The following is a 27225-nucleotide window of genomic DNA, read 5'->3' on the forward strand; positions in this document are numbered from 1 at the left end:
GATTGTTTAGTCATAGTATCAGCTGTAATATTGAATATATTTTTTATTACTCGAAGTATGATAAGTTGATTTTTCAATAATCCAAAGAACTTTTTGTGTTCTACTCATCAAATCGTATCTATAAGCAAAATTTCTGGTTATAAAAATTATATTTTGAGAAAGTTTTTGGTAGTCTTAAAATTATATCTTTTCAAGATTAAAAAAAACGAAGAAGGAAACATAATTTTTTTGAAACATATGCTTAAATTTTTCTCATTTTTCCAAGGTAAAGTTCAAAACTGTTTTAAATTCAAAGTCTGAAGTTTAAAATAAAATTAGCTATTTTTTCAAGATTCATAAGCATAAATAGCCATCTGTAAATGGGAAAAATAGTAAATTGAGTCAGGTTTTGTATTTTTTAATAAAAATTTGTATTTTTATTTTACTTAATTATGAAACTTTTCTTTAAACATTCAGTTTGGTTGTTTTTAGCAAGGAGCTGCAGGTTTGATTGTTCTTAGAATGAAAAATTGATTAAAACTCTAAATTAATATTTGTTTAAACATGTATGTTAATTTTCTTTTAGACTGCTGCTAGTAATATTATCACTTGTTTGTGGGCTCTAATGGAAAGTGGAACTGAGGAGCTGAAATTGTTACAGACTGTCACTCTTTTAGTAACTACTAATTCTATTGTGCAGGGATCAGTATTAGCAAAGGTAATGAATAAATATGTTGTCAAAACAACTTATGTGTTTTGATAAATCAGATAGTTTATGTCTTTCTATGTGAATAAATTTTATCGAATGAGAGAAACTTGAAACATTTATTTATTCGTATTTGGAAAAATAATTGTCTTTATTTTTATTACTATAACGTGGGGGGGGGGGAAAGAAAAAAAAATTCTGACCAAGTCATTGCATCATAGAATATTATTTAACTAATTTCTATTTAATTTGTGCGTTCTTTTCTTTTTGTTTAACACTGTAATTATAAAATATTTTATAATATGTCTCTTAGTTTACATATTGTTTTTTTGACTTTTTTACAAAGTCAAAAAAAAACAGACTTGCTATTTTAGTGTTATTTAAGCAAGGAAAATGGCAATTGATAAAATAGTTCATTTGCTCAGTACATAATCTTTGTACACAAAAGTTTCAACTCTAATGCAATTTGTGGGAGTAGAATAAGGTAGAAGACTTATGGACCATTGCTGGAAATTTTAATACATGTTTGTGCCTCTGTATCATCATAAATTTATTTATTGGTAAAAGTCTTATTATTTGTTATATTTTGTTAATTTATTTATTAATAACTATATTAAAAATTGTTAGTCCTGGATTTTTCCCCACACCATGTAGTATGCGTCTCATTATTAGTAAGTGTCCATTCTTCTTAATGCAATTCTTGAAATGCGGCAATCTATGTCTATGTGGTTAATGTAGAGACATTATTTTCAGTTTTTAGAATTTTTTGCCTTTTGCATGCATTAATTGATTATTGAAAATCATTAATTAATTGAATTTGTTAGTGCATCTGTGTGTATTTTTTTGCTTGGTTATTCTTTTCTTTCACTAAGTTGGTAATTTTTTTCCAGGCTATTGTATTGTGCTTTAGGTTACATTTCACGAAGAATAGTACTACAAATAACACAGCTTCAGCAACAGTGCGTCAATTAGTCTCAGCAGTTTTTGAAAGAATTGCTGCTGAAGATTTCATTCCAACTGAGAGTAATTTCTGTCAATTATTTAAATTATATTGTAATATTATTTTTAGTTCCTGGAATATTTTACATTATTTTCTATTGTAGGTCTTACTAATCAGTCTAATATTCAGTTGGAAGAGTTAAAAGCTGGTAGTCGTTTTGCTCCTAAATCATTGCCTTGTTATGCATCTGATGGGTTTATGCTATTTCAGGTATATTTGATTGCAAGCTAAATAATATTTCAACAGATTTCTGTAATATTTCTTAGTTGTTTTCTAAAAATAAATTGTCATAAATTGAGCAATAAATAATTCAACTTACATTTCTAACTTGTTTAAGTTTTATATACATAAAATCATTCCGATTATTTTATTTGTATGAAACACCTCAATTTTATATTGTCTTTAAAGTGCTTAACTGAAGAAGTAATTTTTCTGAAAAACTCTTTTGGCTTCTATTTTTAGGATGAAAAATAGAATCTTGTGTTATTTTTTAATTGTTTAGCATCTTTTAATTTTGAAAACTAAATTTTCTTTCAAAGAATCGTTATTCCAGTATTGTATTAGCTAAGTTTGATACTTAACTAATTTGCTTATGGCAATGTGAGTATTACTAATATAGTTTCTATTGCCTTTGGATTTTTTTTTATTGGGTTTTTAGTTTTTGCATTTTTATAAAAGTATAAGTTTATCATTTCATTGATTAAGAACTATAAAGTGATAAATGAAATCCAAATGGCAATAAAGTTTACATTAATAATTCATTAGTCGGTTGATAAATAGAAAAGTAACCATGTCTTTGAAAAAAAAATCACTTTGAGAAATAATTATGAAGTTTACTAAATCATATTTCATCTGTATTAATGTGAATGCAAAAGGTTTGTGTATTCATATTTCTAAGAATTTGATTTTATTCTTTTATAATAAGTCTTTTATATATCTATTCTGTTAATTATGGTTAAATGAAAAAAAACATAGTTAAATGAAATTTCACACCTGTAGACCTTTTTTCAAGTTATATAACCAATACGATTCAATATTCAGTGGAATATTAAGTTGAAAATAGAAATGCTTATCTGCTGTTTTAATGTAGTTAGTTCTTGTTCTTATTATTTAGTTTATAAGTTGAAAACTAATACTAATCATATATTTTGTTGCAGGATTTAGTTCAGCTGGTAAATGCTGATCAACCATTTTGGCTAATTGGATTAACAGAAATGACCAGAACATTTGGATTAGAACTACTTGAATCTATTCTGTCTTCATTCCCAGATGTCTTTTTTAAAGTAACCTATTTTTCATATTACTATTTCTTTTGACTACACTTCCCATACATTTCTAAATATACGCCTAGGGATTTCAGAAAATTTTAAAAAGATTAAAGGGGAGGATCTGTTTATAATCAGATCCATACCTTCCTCCAAATTTCCACAAGGACACTGCCAACAAAAATACTTCTCTGTTGGTCAAGGATTAGCAAGATTGTTAAATATCCCAAAGAAATACATTCCAAAACACGTAAATACATAAAATATCTGTTGAGAATAAAATACCAAAAATAGCAGCTGGAAAGGAAACAGATAAAAATGACAGTCGGTTAAAAGTATTTTTAATGAGGTTTTTTCTAATAAAATAGCAATCAGATAGAAAAAAGTGTTGGCTTATGAAGTCAGGTAACTCTTATTATTAGTGTTCAAACGATTTTGACATTTTGCCTAATTGAACTGTTAATAATGTCAATCTGGACTGGTTAGTTGAAAAGCTTTGTGAAGGAAAGAGGGTGTGAACAATTGCAGGAAGAAAAGAACCAGTAGACCTATCAATAGGTATCTATTTCTGAACAAAAATGAACATTTAAGTAAGATGGCTGGGTAGTCTGAAAGAGATGTTTAAAATTACAAACAAGGATACCATATTTAATGTTTTTTTATATATTTATTTTTTTTTTTTAACATTTGCTTATATACCAGTTTTTATTTTATTTTATAACCGTCGCTGAACAGCCATCCTAATTTTAGTTTTACAGCTACTAATGTTCAACTATGTAGCGTTGTAATTTTGAACCCAATCCAGGAGATAAGGGAACTCCTGGATCGAGTATTGGGAGATAATTGCCTTCACGGAGGACTTTTTGATGGAACATTTGCGTTACATGGAGAGGAAGACAGCAAGAACCTCCCACAATTAGCCTGACAACAAGGGGACTCTAACCCATGATCTGTCTACCACTGATGATATTTTATGCCTGCACTGTGTCTGTTGCCGGATACGGAATTTGTATTGCTAAGCCGTCACTGGGATTTGAGCCCGGTTCATCTCATCGGAAGGCGATTGCTCTATCACCTGAGCTATCAAGGCTCAGTTTTGAATATTTGAGAAAATCAGTTTTTAAATTTTGAGTAAATTTTCAAGGAAAAATTATACTAGTGGCTAATATATGGATGTGCTGATATTTGGAAATATTTATGGTGTTAGCCGTATAATTTAGTATTGCACATTTGTATGTGTGTTGTACTGCTGTTTGAAAGTTAAAAGTTGAGATCTAAAAAATCTTTTAAAAAATTTAAAGATATTTCATTAAGTTTTTAAGGATTTATTTTATTAATAAAGATTGTTTTTTTTTTAACCGAAAATATTATCTGTTGCTCATGTGTGTATACTTTGAAACTAGGATTATAAGAAACTAATTTTCAAAAAATCTGAATTGCATTGAAACAATATTTAAATGTTAATGCTGTATAAATAACCTACATAGTTATTACTATGGCTTACCTTTAGACCCAAAGTGTTTAGCTTAAGTCATTCATGTAGTGCGACTTTATTTTTGCATATCCTATCTGAGCAGTTAACTACTTTTTCCAAAATCTCAAAATATATACAATGTATATATTTGTTCAGAGAATGACAAATTTGTAAATCAATTAAAATTATATTGTCTTTTATAAAACAATAAATAAAAATTGATATTCAATCAGAATCTTATGTTGCACATCTAACTTGTTTTCTTTTCAAAATTTATTAAATATTTAAGGTTATGTATCATTTATGTTAAAATTATAATGTTTTTATGTCTTATTACAGTTCAAATTTTCTAAAGTTCTTTATCTAATCATTGTTGAAATTTTTGTTCTAAACATATTGTGTAAAATCTGTATGTTGCTAATTTATTACGTATTTGATAACTTTATTTATTTTGTGATACATTTTTCTCTAAATTTATTTTTATAATTATGTATTATGTTTTTGAATATAAACTAAAGTTTTTTTTTAATATGTACAAACTACTTGTTTAAATACATTTAATTGCTTAAACCTAAAATTAATTAAAATTTTAGTTTCCAGAGTTCAACTTTTTGCTGAAAGAAAGAGTGTGTCCTTTGATTATAAAGTTATTTTCACCCAACATAAAGTATCGTCAAGGGGTGCAAAATTCTGGTACTGCAGCAGCTACATCTGATAAACCATATTTTCCAATTTCTATGCGTTTGCTTCGCATTGTATCCATATTAATTCAAAGATACTATAAAATACTTGTAAGTTTCTTAGTATTAAATATATTATGTACTTTGATTACCATGTTACATTTTATTTTGTAATACTTGTATACTTGTTTTTATTGTGTATGCATATATATATATATGTATATATATATATGTATATATATTTATCTATTTCAATGTGCTCAGCAATCATTTCTGTCAAAGCTGAAGTTACTGTTTGGTAGTGCCACTTCACATTTTATAGTGATAATTTTACTTAAAAAATTTTTATGTTATTTTAAAAAGAAATTATTTGTGATATTTCAGCTGACTTATCAATTTTCTTACATTTTTAGGGTTCGAAAAGCCAAATTATAGGAAAATGTTGTAATGCTTTAAAACATTTTTATACTGGGTATTTTGAAATTTATAATGCCAGTGTCCTTTTTTGGAACTTGTATTATTAAATGCCATATACATTTTCATTTATAATATTTGTGAAGAGAAAATGTAGAGAAAAAAGTATTTATAGGCCTTAGAAAGAAATTTTTTACGCATTTAAAAATAATATTTGTTTGAAAATTTCAAATGAAAATTAATTTAAATTTACTTAAAAATTTAGTTAGTTTTTTTATCAAGTATTAAACTAATGAAATTTTAACTAATCATGTAAAAATCACAATTGATTCTGCTTATGTATGTATAGTGCGTCAAATGCACTAAAAATCATAGAGGGGAGGCATGATTCTCCAGCACTCAGAAAAATAGCATGTAGTATGCAAAATTATTATCGAGCTTTATATAAATATAAGTATATATATTTTTTCTTTATTAGTTGCTGAAGAAGAAAAGTCGTATGTTACATCGTTGCTTTTCTTCGATGCAGGTCCTAATTAAAAGCCTTGATTGTTACAATATAACTCTTCTTGTTTTGAAATTCCTTGTTTTATTTATCAGTCGAAAGAATAAATATGAATGGCATATTAATAGATGAATAAAATAGTAGAGAATTCAATTTTTAAGAAGGGACCTGCCTTTAGTATAAAGGGACCCAGGAATTCGAAACTACTGCATCCGAAATTCCTGTAATTTTCAAAGTGTAGTGGACTCACTGTACCACCTAATAAAAAAACTTTTACAGTTAGACCAAAAGACTGATTGCAAATGTTCAAAATTTGTTTTAGATTATTGCATACGTAGAATATCTATTAAATGCTTTATTTTTTTTCCATGCTGCATCCAATTTAATCAATGGTACAAAAATTAGGGTTCAATTTGTTTTTATATGTAGGAATTTAAAAGGTATTGACATAATTGTCAAATGATGATTTGCTTGATTACACTGTATGCATATATATTTTTTGCCTGAAAAATTTATAATTTGTTTTTATATCTTTGTAATACATTTAATTTTTTTTATAGGTGACTGAGTGTGAAATTTTTCTCTCTTTAGTTGTAAAGTTTTTAGATGTTGACAAACCGCCTTGGCAACGTGCATTAGCCCTAGAGGTACTGCATAAAATGTGCATACAACCGGAATTATTAAAGTAAGAGAAATTTTTGACGTGGTATAAATCTGTTACCTCTGAAATAGCTATAATTATTTTACTACGTTATGTTAAAGTTTTTTTTAAAAATAAATTAAATTGAAATAGCTTAAAATTTTCACAATTTTCTTTTTAAGATCTTTAATATGATCATGATGAATTTGAAGTAAATTGCTTGATAACTAATTTACTCATTTTCAAAAATTTTACCTATATTTGTACACATCCTTATTTCTTTTAAGAAAATAACAAGACTATACATTAATAGTCTTCCTACCTATCTGTCTAAAGTATTTGCTAATTTTTGAAAGTCTTCGAAAAAAAAATTTTAGAATTTTTTTTTATTATTTTTTCCCCCATAGAAAACTATTTTACTATAGTTTGTTTCAGGTTTATATTATTTGTACCCAGTTCTAAATGGTTGTGTGGTGCATCTACTGAAAATTACTGTTATCAAATAAAAAACACGGATTTATTTAGAAAAATTCTTTTTGACGTAATTTTGAGGATCAAGTTTAATAGTATTGATTAAATAATATCAAGTTAAATAGTATGAATTTTTCTTTCCTGTGGAAAAACTATTTACCAAAACAAAATTTTATTTGATTTGCTAAATTTATGATTTTATTGCATTTTGCGAAGTGGGGAATGTTTAGCGCGGGCCCTGTATATATATATATATATATATGTATGTATGTTAAAAATATAAAAAAATATGGAAAACAATATTAAAAAATTGATGAAAAGAGAGGAAGAAAAAATATTAAAATAAAATATTTTTGAAAATTTTTTTATTTAAAAAAATTTATTTAAAAATAAATTACAAAATAATGAAAAGATATAATCTCGTTATCAGCTCACATGATTATATCCATAAAAAGGAGTTCTATGTATATATATATATTGCATTAAAATTATAATCAGATTGGTCTAGAACAATTAGATTGTATAGAGTTTTCTTATTATGAATTTTTAATTTTATAACAGTTGTTGAACAGCCTACCCAATTCTGGGTTTTCAACTACCTATGTCCAACTCTGTATCATTGTAATTTTAATTCCAACCCAGAAAGCAAGGGAGCTCCAGGATCTGTACCCCCAGAGGTATTGATTTGTTATGGAAACATGGAGGATTTTGTGACCCGACAGATTTAATGTATATCAGTCACCATTTACAACACGGGGAGACTTCGGGCGGCTGGGATTGAACCCACGATCTCTTCGATACGGGCCCAGTGCGCTACCAACCAGGCTATTCTGGACCTCTTATTATGAATTCAAAAATAATCTATAAAATTATGGTGCTAATGGCTAAACCAAAATGCCCTCTTTTAAATAAATAAACAGAAAACAATATTAATTTGTGCTAATTTTTTTTGCTTTTATGAAATCTTGATTTCTGATAAAGTAATTTTTTTCTTCCAATGTTTTTTAAAAAAAAGTTCAGTTTTTTTTTTCTTTTTATAATCCTATGTTTGTTTATCCATTAGTTCCTACTATCCCTTTTTAGAGATTGCACTTATAAGTATTTTTTTTCTTTCTTTTAAACATTTGTTAAAAAGCAAATACTAAATTAATAATTTTGACTTTTTTGTTTCAATTCTGTATTAAAATAAGTTTAATAACATCCAGATTTAGAAAAAATGCCTAGTTCGTAAATTAATATTTTTTTTAAACAATTTGAAATCAAAAAATATTTTAGTAAATATATTTGTTTGATCCAATGTTGTTTAGTTGTAATATTATTTATTCAAGCTATTAGATTTTGGCATTTTACTTTGCGTCTCAAAATTTCACAAATTTTCAAATAACACAAAAAGTTTTCAGCTAGGATTTATTTAAGTAACTTTCCTATTGATTTCAATATGAGCATTAATGTAAAGAAACCTTTAATAGCCTAGAGAAAATTAGATTCTGATTTTTTTTTAGTATAAACTATTCTGATTTTTTTTTAGTATAACTTAACATTAGAATTGATGTAACGATCATTTATGTAAAGATCGTTCCTAACAAAAACAGCTTCTAAATTTTTAAAATTTAGATATAACTTAATATTTCAAATTAATGCTTTTAAAATATTTCTTTCTTAAAAATATTGTTTCATATTAATAATTTTTTTAATTATGATTCTTACTGTCTGTTAGTTGTAAAATACTACACTAGATAAATCCTCTAGTTTTAGAAACCAGAATAAAAATATCTAATTCTAATAGCTGCATTAGAAGGCAAGGTGTTTGATTATCTTGATATTCTTGATTTTCCTGATAAATATTTTGTTCTTTTTGGTCCAGATTTTTAGCCTTTTGTTCTGATTTTTGTAAATGTTCAAGTCATCCCAATTTCTTCAAATATAATTGTGGATTTTAAATAATTATTTTAAAAAGTCAAAAAATTTAGATTTTTTGTTAAATTTCTTTTCATTTTAATTAATAATGCATGCAAAAACCAAATAATTTGATTTGTTGAATTAGAGACTGTCCCCTATTTCTATAAATGGTTCATTATCCTGGGGGTCGATAAAATGATTTACAGCTTAAAACAGATTTAGTTAATTAATTTGCCTACTTTTTTTCATAATATTTATTATCCGACATTTTTTATTAGATGCATTTAATTTTATGATTGATAATGATTTATTGCTTGTTTAATATGGCAGGAAATAAAAATTAATTAGCACTGTTTTCACATTAAAAACAACTTATTTATTTTTTGTTATGAATTTCAACCATTAATTAATTGTTCTAAAAAGTTTTGTTTTTCATCTAGGTCATTTTGCCAGTCATATGATATGAAACCTCATAGTACGAAAATATTTAAGGATATTGTTAATGCTTTGGGTTCCTATGTGCAATCGATGTTTATCATCCCCAGTACTGCCAATCCAGTTCTCCCTGGAAACATGTCTGTTGGCTGTGGAGCTCCTCCATCTGTTGTTCAAGGTCAATCTCCAGCTTTACTGGCAGGAATGCCTGTTGGTCCTGGCATTACACCACAAGCTGGATTTTTGTATCGTGGTATTTGGCTTCCTATAACTCCAGTTCCTTCTGGAACATGCAAACCAGTATTGTAAGCTCTCCTTACCATCTATTTCTCTTTATCAATGCACTTTATTTGCATACTGTTTTGAAATAATTTTATTGCTTGTGCCTTAACTTTGTAATGTGTAAATATTTTTTGATATCGATGAAAATCTTCAATTTAGAATAGTTATCAAATGTATTATTTTCTAGAAGAGTAATCACTTTTCAAAGTCAAAATAGTGATTTACTATACAATTTTGATGATGGGAAAATCAAAATTTAAAGTTTATTTCTTATAAGAAAATGAAAATGAAACTAACTGTTGCTTACTATGTCTTGTAAAACCAATTTAGTCCCTAAAATTTTCTTTTTCTCTCCACTTATGAAGTGGAAAAACAAAATGTAAAGCTGTGAGTGGTTGTATAAGAAGTTTTTTTAATTGTCAGCAAGCAAGATGAATTGAAGGAACAAAAATTTCATTTGTTTTTTTAAATAAATTTAAAAAAAGGCTTGGTATATTAATACTCAGATTATATATGTTTTGCAAAAGTATTGTTTAGTAATGTTGAAAAAATGCTCTTTAGTTTTAATCTCAAAGAAAGGCAAAATAATTGTCTTATTTCTTATTCTTTAATTAAAGAAAAAGATAAGATTTACAATTTGAAAAGTTGTGAAAAAAGTTTCTCTGTAATTGTTTTATTTGCTGCTGGCTAAAAGCCAGTAGGATTAGCTTTGTTTGTCACACTCAACAGAACCACTACAAAGGTCCTAGCCTTATAAGGTCTTTATCATCAACCATTTTTTCTTTTTACATGTTATTTTTTAAGAACTAATAATCTCTAGATCAAGTATTGGACAAAATTTGTCTTAATGGAGGACTTTTTGATGGAACTAACCCACATTTGCGTTACATGGAGAGGAAAACCACAAAAACCTCCCATAGACTGTCGGCAAGGGGACTCTAACTCATGATCCATCTGCCACTGAGGATTAACCTTAGATTTTTGATTGAAATTTCATCTTAGCCTTAGAAATACAACGTACTTTATCATAGTAATAAAAGAAATGATTGACTAATCAGTTCTAAAAAATAACAAGCAGTTTTGTATTTTAGAGAAACTTTTCAGTATATTTAGAAAATTAGATTTCAAATTTTTCTGCATTTCATTTAATAAAATAATTGCAAGAGTTTTTGCATGCAATATAACTGGTTTAATTTTTAAACTGTTTATCCTGTCACTACTGTAAGAGACCAGTTAAAGAACCTTATAATTTAGATGGGTAGTCACAAGAAAAAAAATTATAATTTAGATGGGTAAGTAGTCACAAGAAAAAAAATGCAAATTTCGTTTTTCAGAAAATAAAATTCATTTCATGGGGCATAATTATTACTGTAAGTAAAGTGAAATGAGTACAGAACTAGATTATGTTTTAAATATGTATTTTATCCTTTACCATAATTATTTGTTTCCTAGTTTCAGTTTGATCTTGGCTTGTGCAATGGGAGGAAAATTAAAATTTAGCCAAAAAGTAATGATTTTAAAGAAACAATATATACTTCTTTAAAGTATGATTTTAAAGAACAATAACAATCTTATTAAGATTTACTTAAAATAAACTCTTTTTTCAAAATATTTGAGAGCATATAATCTACCTCTTTCAATGATGGCTTCTAGTTAGTTATCAGTTTTCTCAATTTTTTCTCTCCTCATTGTCTTCTATACTCATCTATTACTGAATGTGCTTTCTATAAACACCTGAATTTTAAGTTTGACTGATAGCCATTTGCCACTGTAACTTTGTTGCCACTTTCTTTTTTTTGTGACTTCATAAAAATTTTAATTAGATATTCAGGTTCTAGATACGACTTGAAATACCTTGAACCTGCTCAAGTTTTATCCAACATCTCCAAGTTACAATATAATGATGAAAATCTATACTTCTAAAATTCAGAAACCTTCAAAATACAGATAATTTTTTTCTACATATGGCAAGAAAAATGAACTAAATCAGCTTTAAATTTGAGGCGACTTGTGGTAATTTGCATTTCTTAATTGTATCATTTAAAAAAATTAAATTTAAAAATTATTCGAAATATCCCTAGTAATATACAAACTGCTGGAAAAAAAACTATTCACAAAATCACATGAATTTACGATGAATTTGTTGTGCTTCGAGCATACCAAAAAGTGATTACTCAAATGCACTAGTCTTAATTCTTTTATACTATTAAAAGCATAGAAATTTTAAAAAGTCTATAGTAATTACACCCAAAAACATAGATACACCCATTTGAATTTATGGCAAAATCGTCACTAATGGTGTATGGCATTAAAGGCAATTGAAAAAAAAATCAAGCACTATTCAGATTTTACTCATTCACTTTCTCTCATTAAGTTTCTACCTTTCTTCACTCAACATTCCTTCTTTATGAGGCAACTTCTGGTTTCAACTTGACCTTGAAGTAACTATGATAAGAGTAATGGAATTTTCAATACCCAAGAGAATGTTTGTTTAGTTTTAGACATTGAATAACAGTTTTATGAATTGCATAGAGAGTGCTTAATCAAATTTGAGTGCTGCTGTAGTCCTGTCTCCTTTACAAAATTTATCATGGAATGAAAGGTGCTTTACAGTGAGATTTTTTTACATGTAATCTATCTTAGATAAATCTTGTTATGTAGAAAATTATTTTTACATATTTGTTTTGAATTCTTTAATGTTTTTTTGCATTTTAAGCTTTGACTATTAATTGTTTTTTAATTCTTAGTTTAGATCTGTTGGACAGGCTAGAAGCACCAGCTGTTCCTGAAGGTTATGGAATTTCCGTAGCATATGCTTGCCTTCTTGATGTTATAAATAGTATTGCAACTATTATTTGCCCTCAAAAACAATCTTCTGCTTTTTTAACAAGTGAAACTGGTACAACGGAGAGTGAGGAAACTATTCTATCACAGCCTGAAAAAACATCATTGACAGAACAAATTTCAGAACTCTCTGTATGTGATAAAATATGTGATATTGATTGTCCTCTTGAGCTTTCAGAACAAATAATAAATTCAACATGGTGTGGACTTTTAGCTGCATTCACGCTACTCATCGATGCCAGGTAGTGTTCTGTTTATTCAAATTCTTCAACACATAGATCTTTTTAAACTCAGCGTGTATTAAAATGTGTCAAATATTACTTTCATTTTCTTGTCAATACTTATCTCTGTTACTAAAATTTTTTTACTTTGTTTTTTTCTTAAATATTTTATCCTAATATTTAATTGTTGACAACATTTTTTATTTATTTATAAGATAATGAAATATGGGATAACTTAATACAAATAGGGTAAGAAAACAACAAAGTTTGGAATATTTGTGCTTATTAAATTGATCCTTTTATATAGTACATTGTTATTTGAGCACTCAATGGATAATGTAATACATATTTTGTTTGTTTGTCATAAAACCACTATCTTTTAAGTTTCCAAATTATTAAAACTGTTATGTGTTAGATTTATGATTAAAGTAAATCGAATGGTGCTCAATTTCAATGTTCAATTTCTCCTGCTTTTTATATGCTCTTAAATTAAACTACTTTTTTACTTTTTACTTTCATCTCTGGGTTTTAAAATAGAATGGGTTTAAAAAGCAAACAAATCAAAAGCTCATTATAGAAGAACCACATAATTGCTTGACAATTTGGTAATAGCAATTGGTAATTTTCATAAATATTTAGGGGAAGTGTGGAGATCATCATCAACAAATGATTCTGAGAATTAGTGAAAGGATAATAAAGAATGTTTGGTGGTCAGCAATTAGTGTTTCCACTATAATACAATAGGCCAGGAATGGGAGGAATTCCCCATTATTAATATTTACTTTACAATTTTTATATCATATTTTAGTCACTGTTGATGTGTTAAACTAAATATGCTACAATTTTTATTCATATATAATTTTTGTTATTTAAAGCATTCTTTTGTATCCATTATTACAAATTCAAATATTTATTTTCTTAAATATTTATTCGAATTCAAATATTTATTTATTCTATATATCTATTTTATAGCACTGATGAAACTGCTACTGAAAATATACTCAAGACCATGCAAATTTATAGCAGTATATGCGGTACCTTAAATATGACAATACCCAGAGATGCTTTTATAACAGCCATGTGCAAAGCTTCACTGCCTCCTCATTATACTCTGACGGTATTAAATACAAATTTACTCAAAACAGACAGTAAAGGTATTTTTTGATTCATTTGAATTTCTACTTATTTCTTAATTTAAAAAATTTTTTGATTATGTGCATACCCTGTGACAGAATTACAACGACGGGGAAAATTTTGGTTTTCCCTTCTGCATAATTTATTTGAAGGATGTTTTTTTTCTGCAGAATTTTTTTTAGAAGTCTTTCTTGTGCATCAGAGAGGAAAGAAAATAATCATGATTTTTTTTTCTCATTTGAGATTTAAAAAAAAAAAATTCGGTTGTGACTGGTTTCTGCATAGGAATTAATGCACAGATTTTGCGATTTTTAATTTATGTACGACTTTTAAACTACTATCGTTTAATTTATTGAAAAATTTTCATTTTTGTAACGATTTGCAAAATTCGAAATCGGAAATAATTATTGCATTTTTCCACCTGCAAAATGCGAGAACTTCACCTATAATATAAGAATGAAAAAAATATTACTTTTACTATTAAAATTTTTTATACATTTTTATTCTATACTTTCTTCTGTAAACAGAACGTTTCTGTTACTTTAAATTAGTAGTTGTTATAATTAAAACTATCTTAAATCAAAATATTAGTTCTAAGGAAGTTTGTTGCAGAAAGATCGAAAAAATTCTGCCATAGGGTGTGCATAAAGATATATATATATGCAGTACAAAGTCTCACATTCAGACGTCCATTTTCCGGAAGTGTCTTTCTTTTGGGCAATTTTTAATGAACGAAACTTTTTTCTTTTTAATTTTTTTTTATGTTATCGATCTGTTAATATAAATCAGCAAAAACTTTTTTTTAAAAAATTTGTTATTGCTTCTCTAATAGCTTGCTTCAATAAGCACACTAAAAAAACTGTTGAAAACACTAGAACAGTTAAAGAAAAACAAACTTTGGAGTGAAGAATAAACTATGAATATTAATGAGACGGAATATTAATAATGTTTGAAAAGAACTTTGACAGACAAGATTTATTTCACTTTAAATTATAGATTTTATCTTATATTTTAGGTTTATTTTTATCTATGAGGATCATGCAATTAGTCTAACACTACAATGAAGGTTTTCCAACAAGGAGTTTGAGGAAATCAATATAAATTATTAGAAACAAAAAAATGTATTTTCCCCACTCTATGCTGTAGAAATTATTAATTGGTACTTTGAATCCAAACGTTGAGAAATCAAGAAATCAAAGTGTCATTCAAAAGTAGTAGTCATTCAATCAAAATGACTTTACCAAATAAATATATTCATATTCAGCACATTTAAATCTATGGTAATAGTGTTGTTTCATACTATGATTTTATGTTTCATTTGGTGCTATTTCTTTGTTTATTCAAGAAAACTATTAGATTTTTTCTAAAATTGTTAAGTTTAAAGTTAATAGGTTTCTTAAAGTTTTTTTTATATAATTAATTACAACTCATACACTGTCTTTTAAGACACTTAAATTTTTAAAGTCCTTGATAAAATGAAATTTTTTTAAAAATGTATTTTTCTTAAAATTTCAAATAAATAATAAATAAATTAGAATGCTTTTTTTTAAAACAATAATTTGTTGTTTCAAGTGTCGCCTCTGATTTTAGAATGAATATTTTTTTTCAAAGTTAAAATAGTTTGCAAATAACTTATTAAGATATGTTTCTTAGGAGATAGAATAAGAGATTGTAGTGATGCAAGTCATCCTGGCCTTAATTGTAATAATCTTGCTGGAGCATCTCAATTACCATTGGGACTTTATCTGGGTGGATGTGATGGTTATGAAATGCGACAACAGGTTGTTGCTGTTGGAACTCCTCTTCCTACAGCTTCTTTACCTCTGGGGGCACAGCAAGGTCCAGTAATGGTTAGTTCTTACAATTCACTTTGGTTGAATTTTTAAATTTTTAATTTATTTTTATTAAGTGGAATTAAATCAATAATATGAATTTAAAATAACATTAAAAGCATTATATATTACAGTTTTTGTAAAAATGTTATTTATTGATAAATAGATTATAATATTTTAGTTAAGTAACAATAAATAAAAAAGATTTTACTACCAGTTCATGACAAGGTTTTACTACCAGTTTTTCTTCTTTTCTGTCTTACTTTCAGTTCTGGTAATATCTTTTAGTTCCTGGTTGCTTGGACCTGCGACTAAATTTTCTTAATTTTTACCCCTGTTTGTGTATATATACATATATATGCATATATATACATGTACTTATAAATTATCATTTAAAAAATTTAAACCTATATATATATATATATATATATATATGCAGTTAATTCTCAATTATCCGTGGATAGAATAATACATAATACATAAAAGTTTTGAGAAGAACATGCTAGCAAACATTCATGCTCATAGCCTAGGTGCTCACAAGTAATCTAATAATGGGTCTACATGTAAACATAGCAGCTTCAAGTGCAATATCTAAGTAGAAACGAGCATTGAAAAGGTGAAAATGGTGAACCTGAGTTAAAACCTGAGTTATGATTTACTACAAATGCAGAATGCAGTTCAAATTTTAATGAATGGATTGCGCACCCATCAAAGCAGTTTCTTCTCTTGGATCGTATTGTTATTCAAAGCAATGATACTGATAGCATGCAAAGAAATTTAGTTTTTTTCTGTCTTGCCTTCATATTATGAATGGGAAAGATTTATCCTCAGTCATTTATTTAGTCAACATGTAGCACATTCTTGGGACTCTTATCAGCTATAAAATTGATAACTAATGAATGAGGGTGGTCCCCAAACAGCAATTTTACCCCTAAAAGAAAAAGAATGAAGCAGGGCTTTGAATAATTATTGATTGATACTTTGATATGATTGATACTTTGAATTGAATATAGGCCATATGCATGATTTCAAAATTGTAGTCAGTTGTTTATTTTTTAGTTTTGTTATTAATAAGAGTTTCTAAAAGTCGTGTCTGTGCAGTAACTCTTTATAATAACTGACTCTCGTGTTTCGAGATTCTATTATGCGTTCTTTTTTCAGTACTCCAAACTGAACTCTCGAGTTAGAAGTCTACTTATGTGTGTTTTATTTTAGCCTCCTACTCTCCAACATCAGGAAACAAAAAGAGTTAGCATCCTTTTTCATGCAGAAGTAAAAAAAAAAATTTATAAGAAGATCATGTGAAGAAAACTGCTAATAATAGATATTGAAATTTATCATTTGTATTAAAAAAAATTGTTGCATGTCTTTTTTAAGCGTTTTGCGGATTATCGGCGAATTATATATATATATGTTCACTTCGTTGGCCACTCTCAATTGCTTGGATAATCAGAAATTTACTATATATATATATATGCATTATAATATGTATGTATTTACGTATATATTTATATTATATTTAAAAGATTCTCTGATTATGTACTATAAATTAACATTATTAACTCAGTTACCTTACTTACCATAAATCATTTTAAATTATCAATTATCATCAGTAGTTTAGTTCAATCTTACCTCAATAATAGAAGAAATAAATGCTTGCTATTAATAATAGCAGAAAGAACTATTGAATATTGAAATTAAGGTACTATATCCGAAATTTCTATTTTGCAGAGAATCTTCAAATTTTGAGTTTTGATCGAATTTGAATCTATATAACACTTAACAATATTTTTAATGCATCACACTATAAATCTCAAAATTCAGGGTACTACCTTTTTGCTTTTCATTACAGTAAACCAATTTTATCCCCTGTTATTCTATGGAGAAACTTTGCTTATCAAGGAACTTTTTGATTGTATTTGTTTAAATAGAATAACAGCTGCAGTTTTTGAGAGCATTATGTCACCACACATCTTAATATTTAAGAAAGGTTTTTAGGTAATTGTTCTAGCTGTGTGTGTGTTAAGCAAAAAAAGAAAAAAAAAAAACAGTATTTTATGAGGAACATGATTTTTTTTAAAAAAAACTTTCATTATCCATGTCTTAATTTATATTTTCTTTTCATTTATGGAAAAATTATTATTAAACTATTAGTTTTTTTTTTTTAGTTGACTGCAAAGAATTTGCAATGTATGCGAGCTGTGTTAAGCTTAGCTCATTGTCATGGTTCAGTTTTAGGTACAGCATGGCATCTTGTCTTAACTACTCTTCAAGTAAGTTTATTTTATTTATGTCTAAATACTTGAAACTTATGAAGATATATTTCATATTTGTAATATTGAAAGTTCAAGCAAATTTTTATTTAATATTTTCCTTATTGTCAAATGCTTGTTTAGGTTTTCGAGCATTAAAATTTGAGTTGGTAAAATAGATTTATATCTATACAAAATATAAATATTAATAGATTTTGTACAGCGCACGAAATAAAAATAACTAAATAAGTTTTGATAGATTGGTGTTTGTGATACTAGCATACAATTTTAATAATTTGACTGGTTTACTTTAAATATGCCAATTAGTTTTAGTAGGCGATATTTCAAGTTATTAAATCTGACACAAAAACGTACTTTCCCTGAATGAACATGCCTTTACATCAACAGATTAGTTTCTTTATCCTCAAAATCATCACAATTTTGAAAACATGGCCACAATAGTTTAGTTGTGAGAGTGGTTGGAAGTTTTGTCCACCCTGCAATAATTTCAGTTTTTGATTTCGCTGTCTTGGGTGATATTTTTGACAACGTTTTGCACCAAATCGTTAAACTTGTTATTTCTAAAGATAATTTTGCTTGAATAAATATTTTTATATTTATTCATTATTTATTAATATTTGTTAAACACTTTTGAATTGTGAGGTACATAATTTTCAAATAATTTTACATGATGTTATTTTAAACGACAAAATAAGATATTTTAATGAAATCAGGCAAATTGTTTCTAAATAATATTCCTCAATAACTGTATGGCTATTTTCAATCAAATTTTGTATTTTGATACATAATTATACAAAATTTTTAATGATTTAAAGACATGTATTTCTTATGATTCAGTTTTCAATAAATAATAATTTAAAAAATAAAAAAAAAATATTTTTTGCATTAAATTATTTTTTGATAAACAAGTTTTATAATTGTGTATAAAACCTTTTTTTATACTTAAACTGCTTTAGAGTTATGACTAAGCACACAAAATGTAAAATAATTATTGAGGGATGTTCAAATCGAAGGTGCAATAAGTAATTTTATTAGTTCGAAATTGAGTTATACTTATTTTTACTCTTTAAATACATTCAAAATTCAATGTAATAAATCAAGCTGAAATTTTTTTATTTTGAGTTATGGTGCTCCTGTCATCGATATTTGCATAATATAGATTTCTTAAACTAACCATCTTAGGAATTTCTTTTGCTTTAGCTATTTTTTTTTCTTTAGAATTTCTGTTTCTGCTGTGTACTTTCTTAAAAAATAATTTGTCTCTATAGTAATGATATTCTGCCAAATACATTTTGTAATTAACTATGTATAAACACATAGTCTATGCATCTTAACAAGTAAGAAATACTTTTAACCCTATTATATTTGTACTATTTTGTAAAAGCTTGTGTTTCTTTAATGAATATTTAAATTAGTTTTAGAATTCATTATTTTCTTCCGAAGGAATTGTAGTTTAACAAAAAGCTATTTTTTTAAAGAAAGGTTAAAAAGTTAAAGCTGAAACTTGTATTTGTTATATTTATGTATATTTTTTTCGTGAAAGAAAATAAATTGGAATAGGAAGCTGATGCATGACTGCATACTTCAACAGTTCATAATAATAATCACAGTTAATAATATTATTCCAAATATTATCTTATTTTTAAGTTGAAAATATATGGCTATCTTGGTAAGTCTTTTTATTGGTCTCCTTTATATTCATATTTATTTTAAAACTATTACTATTGTAGTTAAACTTTAAGTGATCTTAAGTTTTAGAGAATAGGAAATAATTTGTGTTTCTTGCATAATTTTTGTAGTAGAACTTCTAATTTTCTATTTTATGTTTATATAAATTTTATACTTTCAAAAGTAATAAACTTATTTGTCTCTAAGCAAATAGAATGTAGTTTTAAATATCATATGAAAATGTTTTCACAAAATTTTATTTTTACATTTTTTTTCATATATTAGTTTTTTTTCCATTAGCATCTAGTATGGATTCTTGGCTTGAAACCCTCTACTGGTGGAAGTCTAAAAGCAAGTCGATCTAATGATTCTGCAAATGCTGTTATAACAACTGCTGTGATGGCAGATTTACCTGTTTTATCTGCAATGTTATCACGTTTATTTGAAAGTTCTCAGTAAGTAAAATAATTTCTTTCTTTCATTGACAATTGTGTAAAACAATTTTAAGATACATATCTTGTTTTTCCTGAATTTCAGTCAAAGAAATATTATTGTTAGTATTTGTGTGGGAAAGCTGAGAAGCAAAAATTTTTTTATTAGATTTGTTGAGAAATATAGCATCTAATTTTTTCTTCTATGATCAAGCTTTTCAATAACAGTTTAGCAAATTTGTGATTAGACATATATTATTATTTAAATTATAAATATTTTTTGTTTATGAAAACTAAGAAATTTGGTATTATAAAGTGTAATGTTATAGTTTTTCAGTTTTTAAAAATGTTTTTTTGAATATTAGTAATATAATAATGAAAAATGTGAAAAGTCTAAAGTGTATTTAATATGTATTCTATAAGTTTTATATTCTAAAATTGATTAGTGCTAAGTTAAATTACATTTGAAGTTATTCAAAATAGTCATGCATCCAATATGTTCTTTATCAGCATATTTTACTTCCTTGAACCCTCTTATCACCATTTATCACACCCATATTTCATATTTGAGTTTTAAAAAAAAAATATTTCAGAAAAATAGTATCGTATAAGAATCTTTGAATTTCACTGGACAATGCATAAATAACTGGGTTATTGATTATATTATTATGCTTAGCTTATAATCTTCAATAAAGTAATCTGAAAATCGCATTATTATTATAGTAATTAATCTTTTTAAAGCTTAATTTTGAAACATTTTGACACTTTGCCCAATAACAGAAAAAAAATTTGTTTCATATTCACTATGGCGTCAAAAAAATGTGTTGGGAAAAGATTATATAATTAATTTAAGTTGAATGACGTCTTTGAGTTGCAAATGTTCTTGGTAGTTTTGGAAGCTTTTGGATTTCAAGAGTTTTTATATTCACCTTTGGCTTACAGCTGGTACAACAAATGGACAGCAATAACAGACTTTACAAACCATGTTAAGCGTCCTTGTAGTCTCATGTCCATGTTGTATGTAATTTTGGCTTATTGCTAACAACAGGAAACTTTCTGAATTTTAACAATATTTATTTTTTAAATTAATTTCAATCTGAAATTTATGTTTGAATAATTTGCAATTTTGTATATTTTGATAATTTTTCATTCAAAATTGGGTTAAAGATATTACATTTTATATGTTATTAGTGCAATATAATGAAATACATTTTTATTGGAGGTTTTTTACACATCAAAAAGGTTTACAAAAACTTAATATTTTTGAGAATTTCACAATGTTAGTCCAAATAAGTTATTAAGAAAATTTTTTTCTTCAAAAGTTTAAATTTTAATAGAATTGTTTATAAAATTATTTTGAATTTTTTAAATTCTTACTATTTGCCCTTCTACTGCTTTAATACTTAAATCTTATTTTATTTAAGGATTGAGTGTTATTCCCTTAAAAACTTAACATGTGCCTCTTGTGTTTGTTTGGTTATGTCTTTGTCTGAATGAAATAAAGAGCAATTTGCCAAGTTTTAATTTGTCTATAACTGTAATTTTCCTTTGAATTGCAAAAATTTATATCAACTAAGTGTTGTTTTTCATTTAACCTATAACATTTAAAATGCATCTGAGCTAAATGTGAGATACAGTGCTTTTCTTTTTTAAACTTCAAATGCACACCCATAAATAATCTTTAAATATTAAAAACGTTTTCATTTAATTTCGAGAAATCTTAAACTTATAACTTCATTAAAGCTTCAAAATAGCAGTCAGAAAATTTTTACATCCTGATGTATTCCTTAAAATTTTGATATTTTCTACTGATTGCTAGTATATCTTAGCTACTAGGTTTTCAATGGGGATGTATCTTATCTGTTAAGAGTTAAACACATGTTTAATTATTATGAAGCTATTTTTCAAATCATTTTAACCTTATTAACTGTGTCTATATTTGAAATCTCAGTCACAGTTTATAATTAGACTTATGTATTTTTAAAATATTTTGATAATGTATTGTATTATTGAATATTGTTAAAAATCTCTTAAAGCAGAGTGATAGTATTTTTTTATATCCACATTATTTTATAATTTTATATTTTGATTGTAGAATTTTGCAATGTTATGAAGCATGTTGTGTCATTTAATAGATTTAGTACTGTATAAATTTCTTGATAGTCTGTGGTAAAATGAATAGAAATGTGCAATAGTTATAATTTAAAACAAGTTTTCACTAAAGTATTCATAAAAGTATTTTGAGGATTAATGTTTTAAGTTGTATTAGCATAATTTTATTATTGCCTATTAAAATGTGGTGTCTTAAATGTGGAAAAATTAAAATGTGGAGTGGAAACCATTTTATCTAATGTAATAAATTTCGGAGTTTTAAGTACTTAACCCATATATGGCCTATTTTGGAAAGCATAATTTTTATTTACACGGGTGATATTAGTTGCTCTTTTTACATTATACAGTGGTAGTTTATTTTTTACAGAAACTATTCATGTATTTCTTAGTGTAACATAAGTGGAAAAGGAAAAGTAGTGTTTGAACTTAAAAACTTCAACCAACACTTTCCAGCAGTTTCTTTGATATTTAACCATTTTAAAAGCTTTAAATCTGTTAAACATTGAAAATATGTCTGATTCACACTTTTTAATAAACTATAATGTTGGAATGCATATATTTTAATTCTTATTTATTCACCATTGTAAAATTGCAATAACTTTAAAAATTAATTTCATTTTGCATTTTTTTTGCATGCAGAAACATATCATTAGCAGGTAATAGATCAAATGATTACAATATCTCATTTTAGATTTTGTGATCCCATTGGTCTCTGTCTGATTTCCTTTCTTTAATTCATACATACTATTGATTATTCAAGCATGCCATATTTTAGAATTTTTAATTAAAAGATCTCAAAGTTTAATTTAAAACTTTCAAGATATGATAATGTGCAATCAAACTTTAATATTGAGATTGTTTCATACTTCAAAAATTCTGAATTTGCATTTACTATGCAAATACTAGAAAAATTTCTATGAGCTGAATACATTTCTTGGTGACCTTTGTATTTAAAAATTTTTTTATTCATCCAAATTGTTTTTTCCCTCTTAATTTCTGAAAAATTGTTTTCTTGAACTTCCAATTTTAAACACTTTTCTTGAATATTTTTATAAACCCTTTCTTGAAGGAAATGAGAGGTTGTACCTGTCAAATTGTAAATAATTTGCCTCAATCATCCATTCCTTACTAAGTAGATTTATAAGATATGTGTGCACAAATAAGAATAACTACCCATAAAATTTGAAGGAACATGCTAATTAAATGAATTCAATATAAATTGATAGTTATTACTTCCTAGTTTTGCAGTGTGTGCTAATTGAAAGGAATCAGAAATATTAAAAGATGTCATGTTGAAATATGAATGAAAATCAATAATGAAATAATATGTATAGAGGTAAATGTATTTGAAGACAATGATAAAACAGAATTTTGGCAAAACATAAAAACAAATGAATAATCAAAATGTATTAACTTTGTTCGAAGAAACTGTTTTTTGAATCAAATACATGCTATACAACTTTAAAAATTTCAGTACAGGTTTAAGTTTGACTAAATTTAAAAAAATTTTTGATTGAAGTACTCAATTTTGATATCCTGAGCAATATCACAAAATTTTTAGTGTCTCCTTTGAAGTTTGTAATTTTGGGTTTTGACTGTATTTGAAGTATTGATCGCATTTTCAATATTAATAAACATAAATCAAATTGTGATAGTTAAATTATGATATTGTTTAAGAGTTATAACTTTCATTGCCTGAACTCTGTTATTATGAATTCTTTCTTAATAAGATTGAGAAAATATATAATTTGTTAGTTCTTTTAGTTTAGTATAGTTAGTTCTAATCACAAGTCAGTTATATCAAAGAAAATATGTTTGCATTAATTTTCTTTATTGTTTATTATATGTTGCCATTCTCATTCAGTGTTACAATATAAAATTGTCGAATAAATTTATGTTGAGTTGTACCTAGAAAATACACATTTTTATTTAAACTGAAACAAAAGAAATAATGTCTCAAATCTTTTAACCTTATATATATATTTATATATATATATATATATATATATATATATATATATATATATATATATATATATATATAAAGAGTGGGAAGGAAAAGAAAAAGATCACAAAAGTTCGCTTCTTTTATTGAAAAAATATCAAATGCCTTTCTGTGCTGGATAAGGCTAATATTTGTTGTTTTTTATTTATTTAACTATTATGTAAATTTATGTTACCTCATTTTTGAGTTGTCAATTCTTTTAAATTTTACTATTTCTGAAGTTAAAGTAGCTTTACATATGAATGGTAAAAAAATTCACTTCTAGCTTGTCCAATTGATGTACCTTTCTTTTCAGAAACAATTCTTAAAGAAACTTTTTTAATTAACATAGTTGTCAAAAGTATACAAGCCATAGTTTCCCCCACTTGGAATTGAAATCGATTTATAAGAATGTGCTCATTTTAACAGTTGCACACTTTTTATACTATACAAAAGTTTGCATGTATAAAATTGGCATGATTGTATATTATTTTTGGTACGCATTTTGATGTATTTATGAGATAAAATATATGTTATTTTTTTAATTTTAATTGTGGTTTTTCTGTTTCTGAATATCCTCTGCTTTAAGATCTGTATTTATGAGCATAGAAACTTTTTCTTTTCTTCGCCAGCCATTTACTTTGGTCAAAGATTTCTATTAATATGTTAATAAATTAATATTAAAAACTTCCATTCTCTTGGATTCTTTATCTTGTAAATTATTGCTGATTATAATGTTTTGTACTTTGGTAAAATTTTTGAAGAGCTTATTTCATTTCTTAGAATTGTGTTTCATCTGGAATATACTGACTGGCTATTGTGTGATTTGCTGTTTTTATTTTGTTGTGTCTTTTTGGGAGCTTAAGCGATCAAGTTAACATTATGTTCTCATAATAGTTATATATTTTATCAGAATTTCAAATATAGACATTAATTATTGCTGATTTTTTCTTTTCTTTTGTAATGCATCCAGTTATGTGCCATTGGCTGGCACCTTGTCACGTGTCTTTCACAGCTCCCAGTAAGTGACAGCTCACTCTTTCTCCAAATTGCTTGCATTATGTATTGTTTCTTCTAGATAGGCATAACATTCTATTTGCTTTTCGAATTTTAGTTGCTTTGTTATAATTTTTTTCAATTAGTATTAGTTGCCAAATTATTGTTTAAAATGAGTTTGCTGTGTAAAAACTAGAAATTTGTGTATACTTAACTGTTTTAAGTTTTAAGCAATAAATTACCAAGCTTATTTTCATGATAAAATATATTGTGTTTTTTTTTCTATTCATATGATATAAATAATGATAGACAAAAATATTTTTTAAATTTTTTTTTAAAGATTTTGACTTATTTTAAATGGATAGCATAAAAAAAATGATGATAAAGTTAAAGAATCTCTTGAACTTTCTGTTTTTTAAGGCCCATTTCTAACTAACTAATATACTTACTCATGAAATGTGAAATATGTCATTTGTAGATCAAGTACTATCATTACTGCATCAAGACTAATGTAGTAGATGTTAGAACTCTCTTTTTTGCAATAACAATTATTATTTTCTATTGATTTTGTTAGTAATTTAATATTAATTATAATTTTTTGTATGAAATTTAATTCTCCCCCGCTAAAAAAAAATAAATGTTTTCTTTGACTTTGATATTAAAATATTTCTTAGTGAGTTGATTTTCTCTAGATAAATAAGGGTTTTACAATCCTATGGTATCCTAATGAGCTTTTCTCTTTTGTTTTGTTTCACTTTTTCCTTTTAACTTTGCAGCAGACATAGTTTTTAGCACCATTTAGCTCTGTTATTTTGAAAAGGTATTTTTGTAAGAATTTTACCTTTTGTTTGCCACTGCATATTCACATCCTGTTCTTGTGCCATTAAATTGTACCTTAAATCTTAATACTGTTAAAAAATATATATTCTATTTACTGCTATTATATCGATTTTATATTTTAAAGAATGCAAAACAAGATGTCTTCATTTGTGTTAGACCCCAAAATTTAATGTGTCATTTTTTTTTCATATTTAACTTTATTTACATTCACTTTTATCTATTAATTACTGGAAATTAAAATTTTTATTTCCCATATGAGTGAATTAGTAAGAGAACAGTTTTGATACAAATTGTACTTAAAATATATTATGAAATAAAAAAAAATTAGGATATGGTTTGCTTAATTTATATACTAATGCATCTGTAAATAGGGTAAGTACTTAATGACAATTCACTTGCATATAGTATCTCAGGTGTTTGAAATGCAAGCAATTGGCCCTTATCAATTTAGTATACCAATCTTTATTTGGCATTTTTGAAAAGTTTCCATCAAGGTTTTGTTTAAATGAAACATTTAAACTAGGATCAAAATTATTCAAAAGTAGTTTCATTTAATGCTTTTAGATACAATTACATTGTATTTTATACTTAATAACCTTTTAATAAAGTTTAACAGTTCAACCGAATTCTAAACTACTTAAGGAGAAAATGCATTCCATTTGTTGAATACAAAAGTATATCCATGTTTCTTGGTGACCAATTTGTTAAAAATACTTTATCTGTTAAAAGTTATTTTAATTTAATGCCAAGCAGTTTTAGAATAGAGAGCCAGGACTGATTCTTGTTCTATTGATTATTATTTGATGAATTAAATTTTGTGTAGCTATGCAAGCTTCAGGGATTAGATTTTTCGCTTTTGTCTCTCGAATTTCAGCCTTTTTATAAAAAAAAAAATCGATTTTCTAATAGTTTTTTTATTTTTTTTAAATTTTTATAAATATTCCACTTTTTCTGAAAATTTGGTCTTTGAAATAAAATAATTATATTTATTTCCAATTTTCAATTCTTATTCACGAGATTTTAATATCAAACAACGATTTTCGTATTTTCCTGATTTAAAAGTTGCGCATTGCGGTTCGTATTCACACGATTTAAATATCGTACATCACGATTCTTATTTACAAGGTTTAAAAATCCAAT

At 26.1% G+C, this 27225-nt stretch overlaps 1 protein-coding gene across 2 annotated transcripts in view; it reads left to right on the forward strand.

Annotated features, from left to right (window-relative positions):
• The window catches only part of mon2 (Mon2 homolog, regulator of endosome-to-Golgi trafficking), a 67135-nt gene that overhangs the window by 11434 nt on the left and 28476 nt on the right, over nt 1-27225 (forward strand). For both annotated transcript variants that reach the window (XM_016060444.4, XM_016060445.4), the window contains exons 6-17: nt 566-697; nt 1576-1708; nt 1789-1895; nt 2843-2968; nt 5018-5215; nt 6584-6708; nt 9474-9773; nt 12498-12836; nt 13788-13969; nt 15603-15799; nt 17950-18054; nt 20023-20177. In XM_016060444.4, coding sequence (XP_015915930.1) covers nt 566-697; nt 1576-1708; nt 1789-1895; nt 2843-2968; nt 5018-5215; nt 6584-6708; nt 9474-9773; nt 12498-12836; nt 13788-13969; nt 15603-15799; nt 17950-18054; nt 20023-20177 — 2099 coding nt within the window. The remainder of the gene's footprint in view (nt 1-565; nt 698-1575; nt 1709-1788; nt 1896-2842; nt 2969-5017; nt 5216-6583; nt 6709-9473; nt 9774-12497; nt 12837-13787; nt 13970-15602; nt 15800-17949; nt 18055-20022; nt 20178-27225) is intronic.

This window comes from Parasteatoda tepidariorum, chromosome 11, assembly GCF_982258835.1.
Source record: "Parasteatoda tepidariorum strain Cologne lab strain chromosome 11, Ptep-v5.0, whole genome shotgun sequence".
Classification (NCBI taxonomy): Eukaryota; Metazoa; Arthropoda; class Arachnida; order Araneae; family Theridiidae; genus Parasteatoda; species Parasteatoda tepidariorum.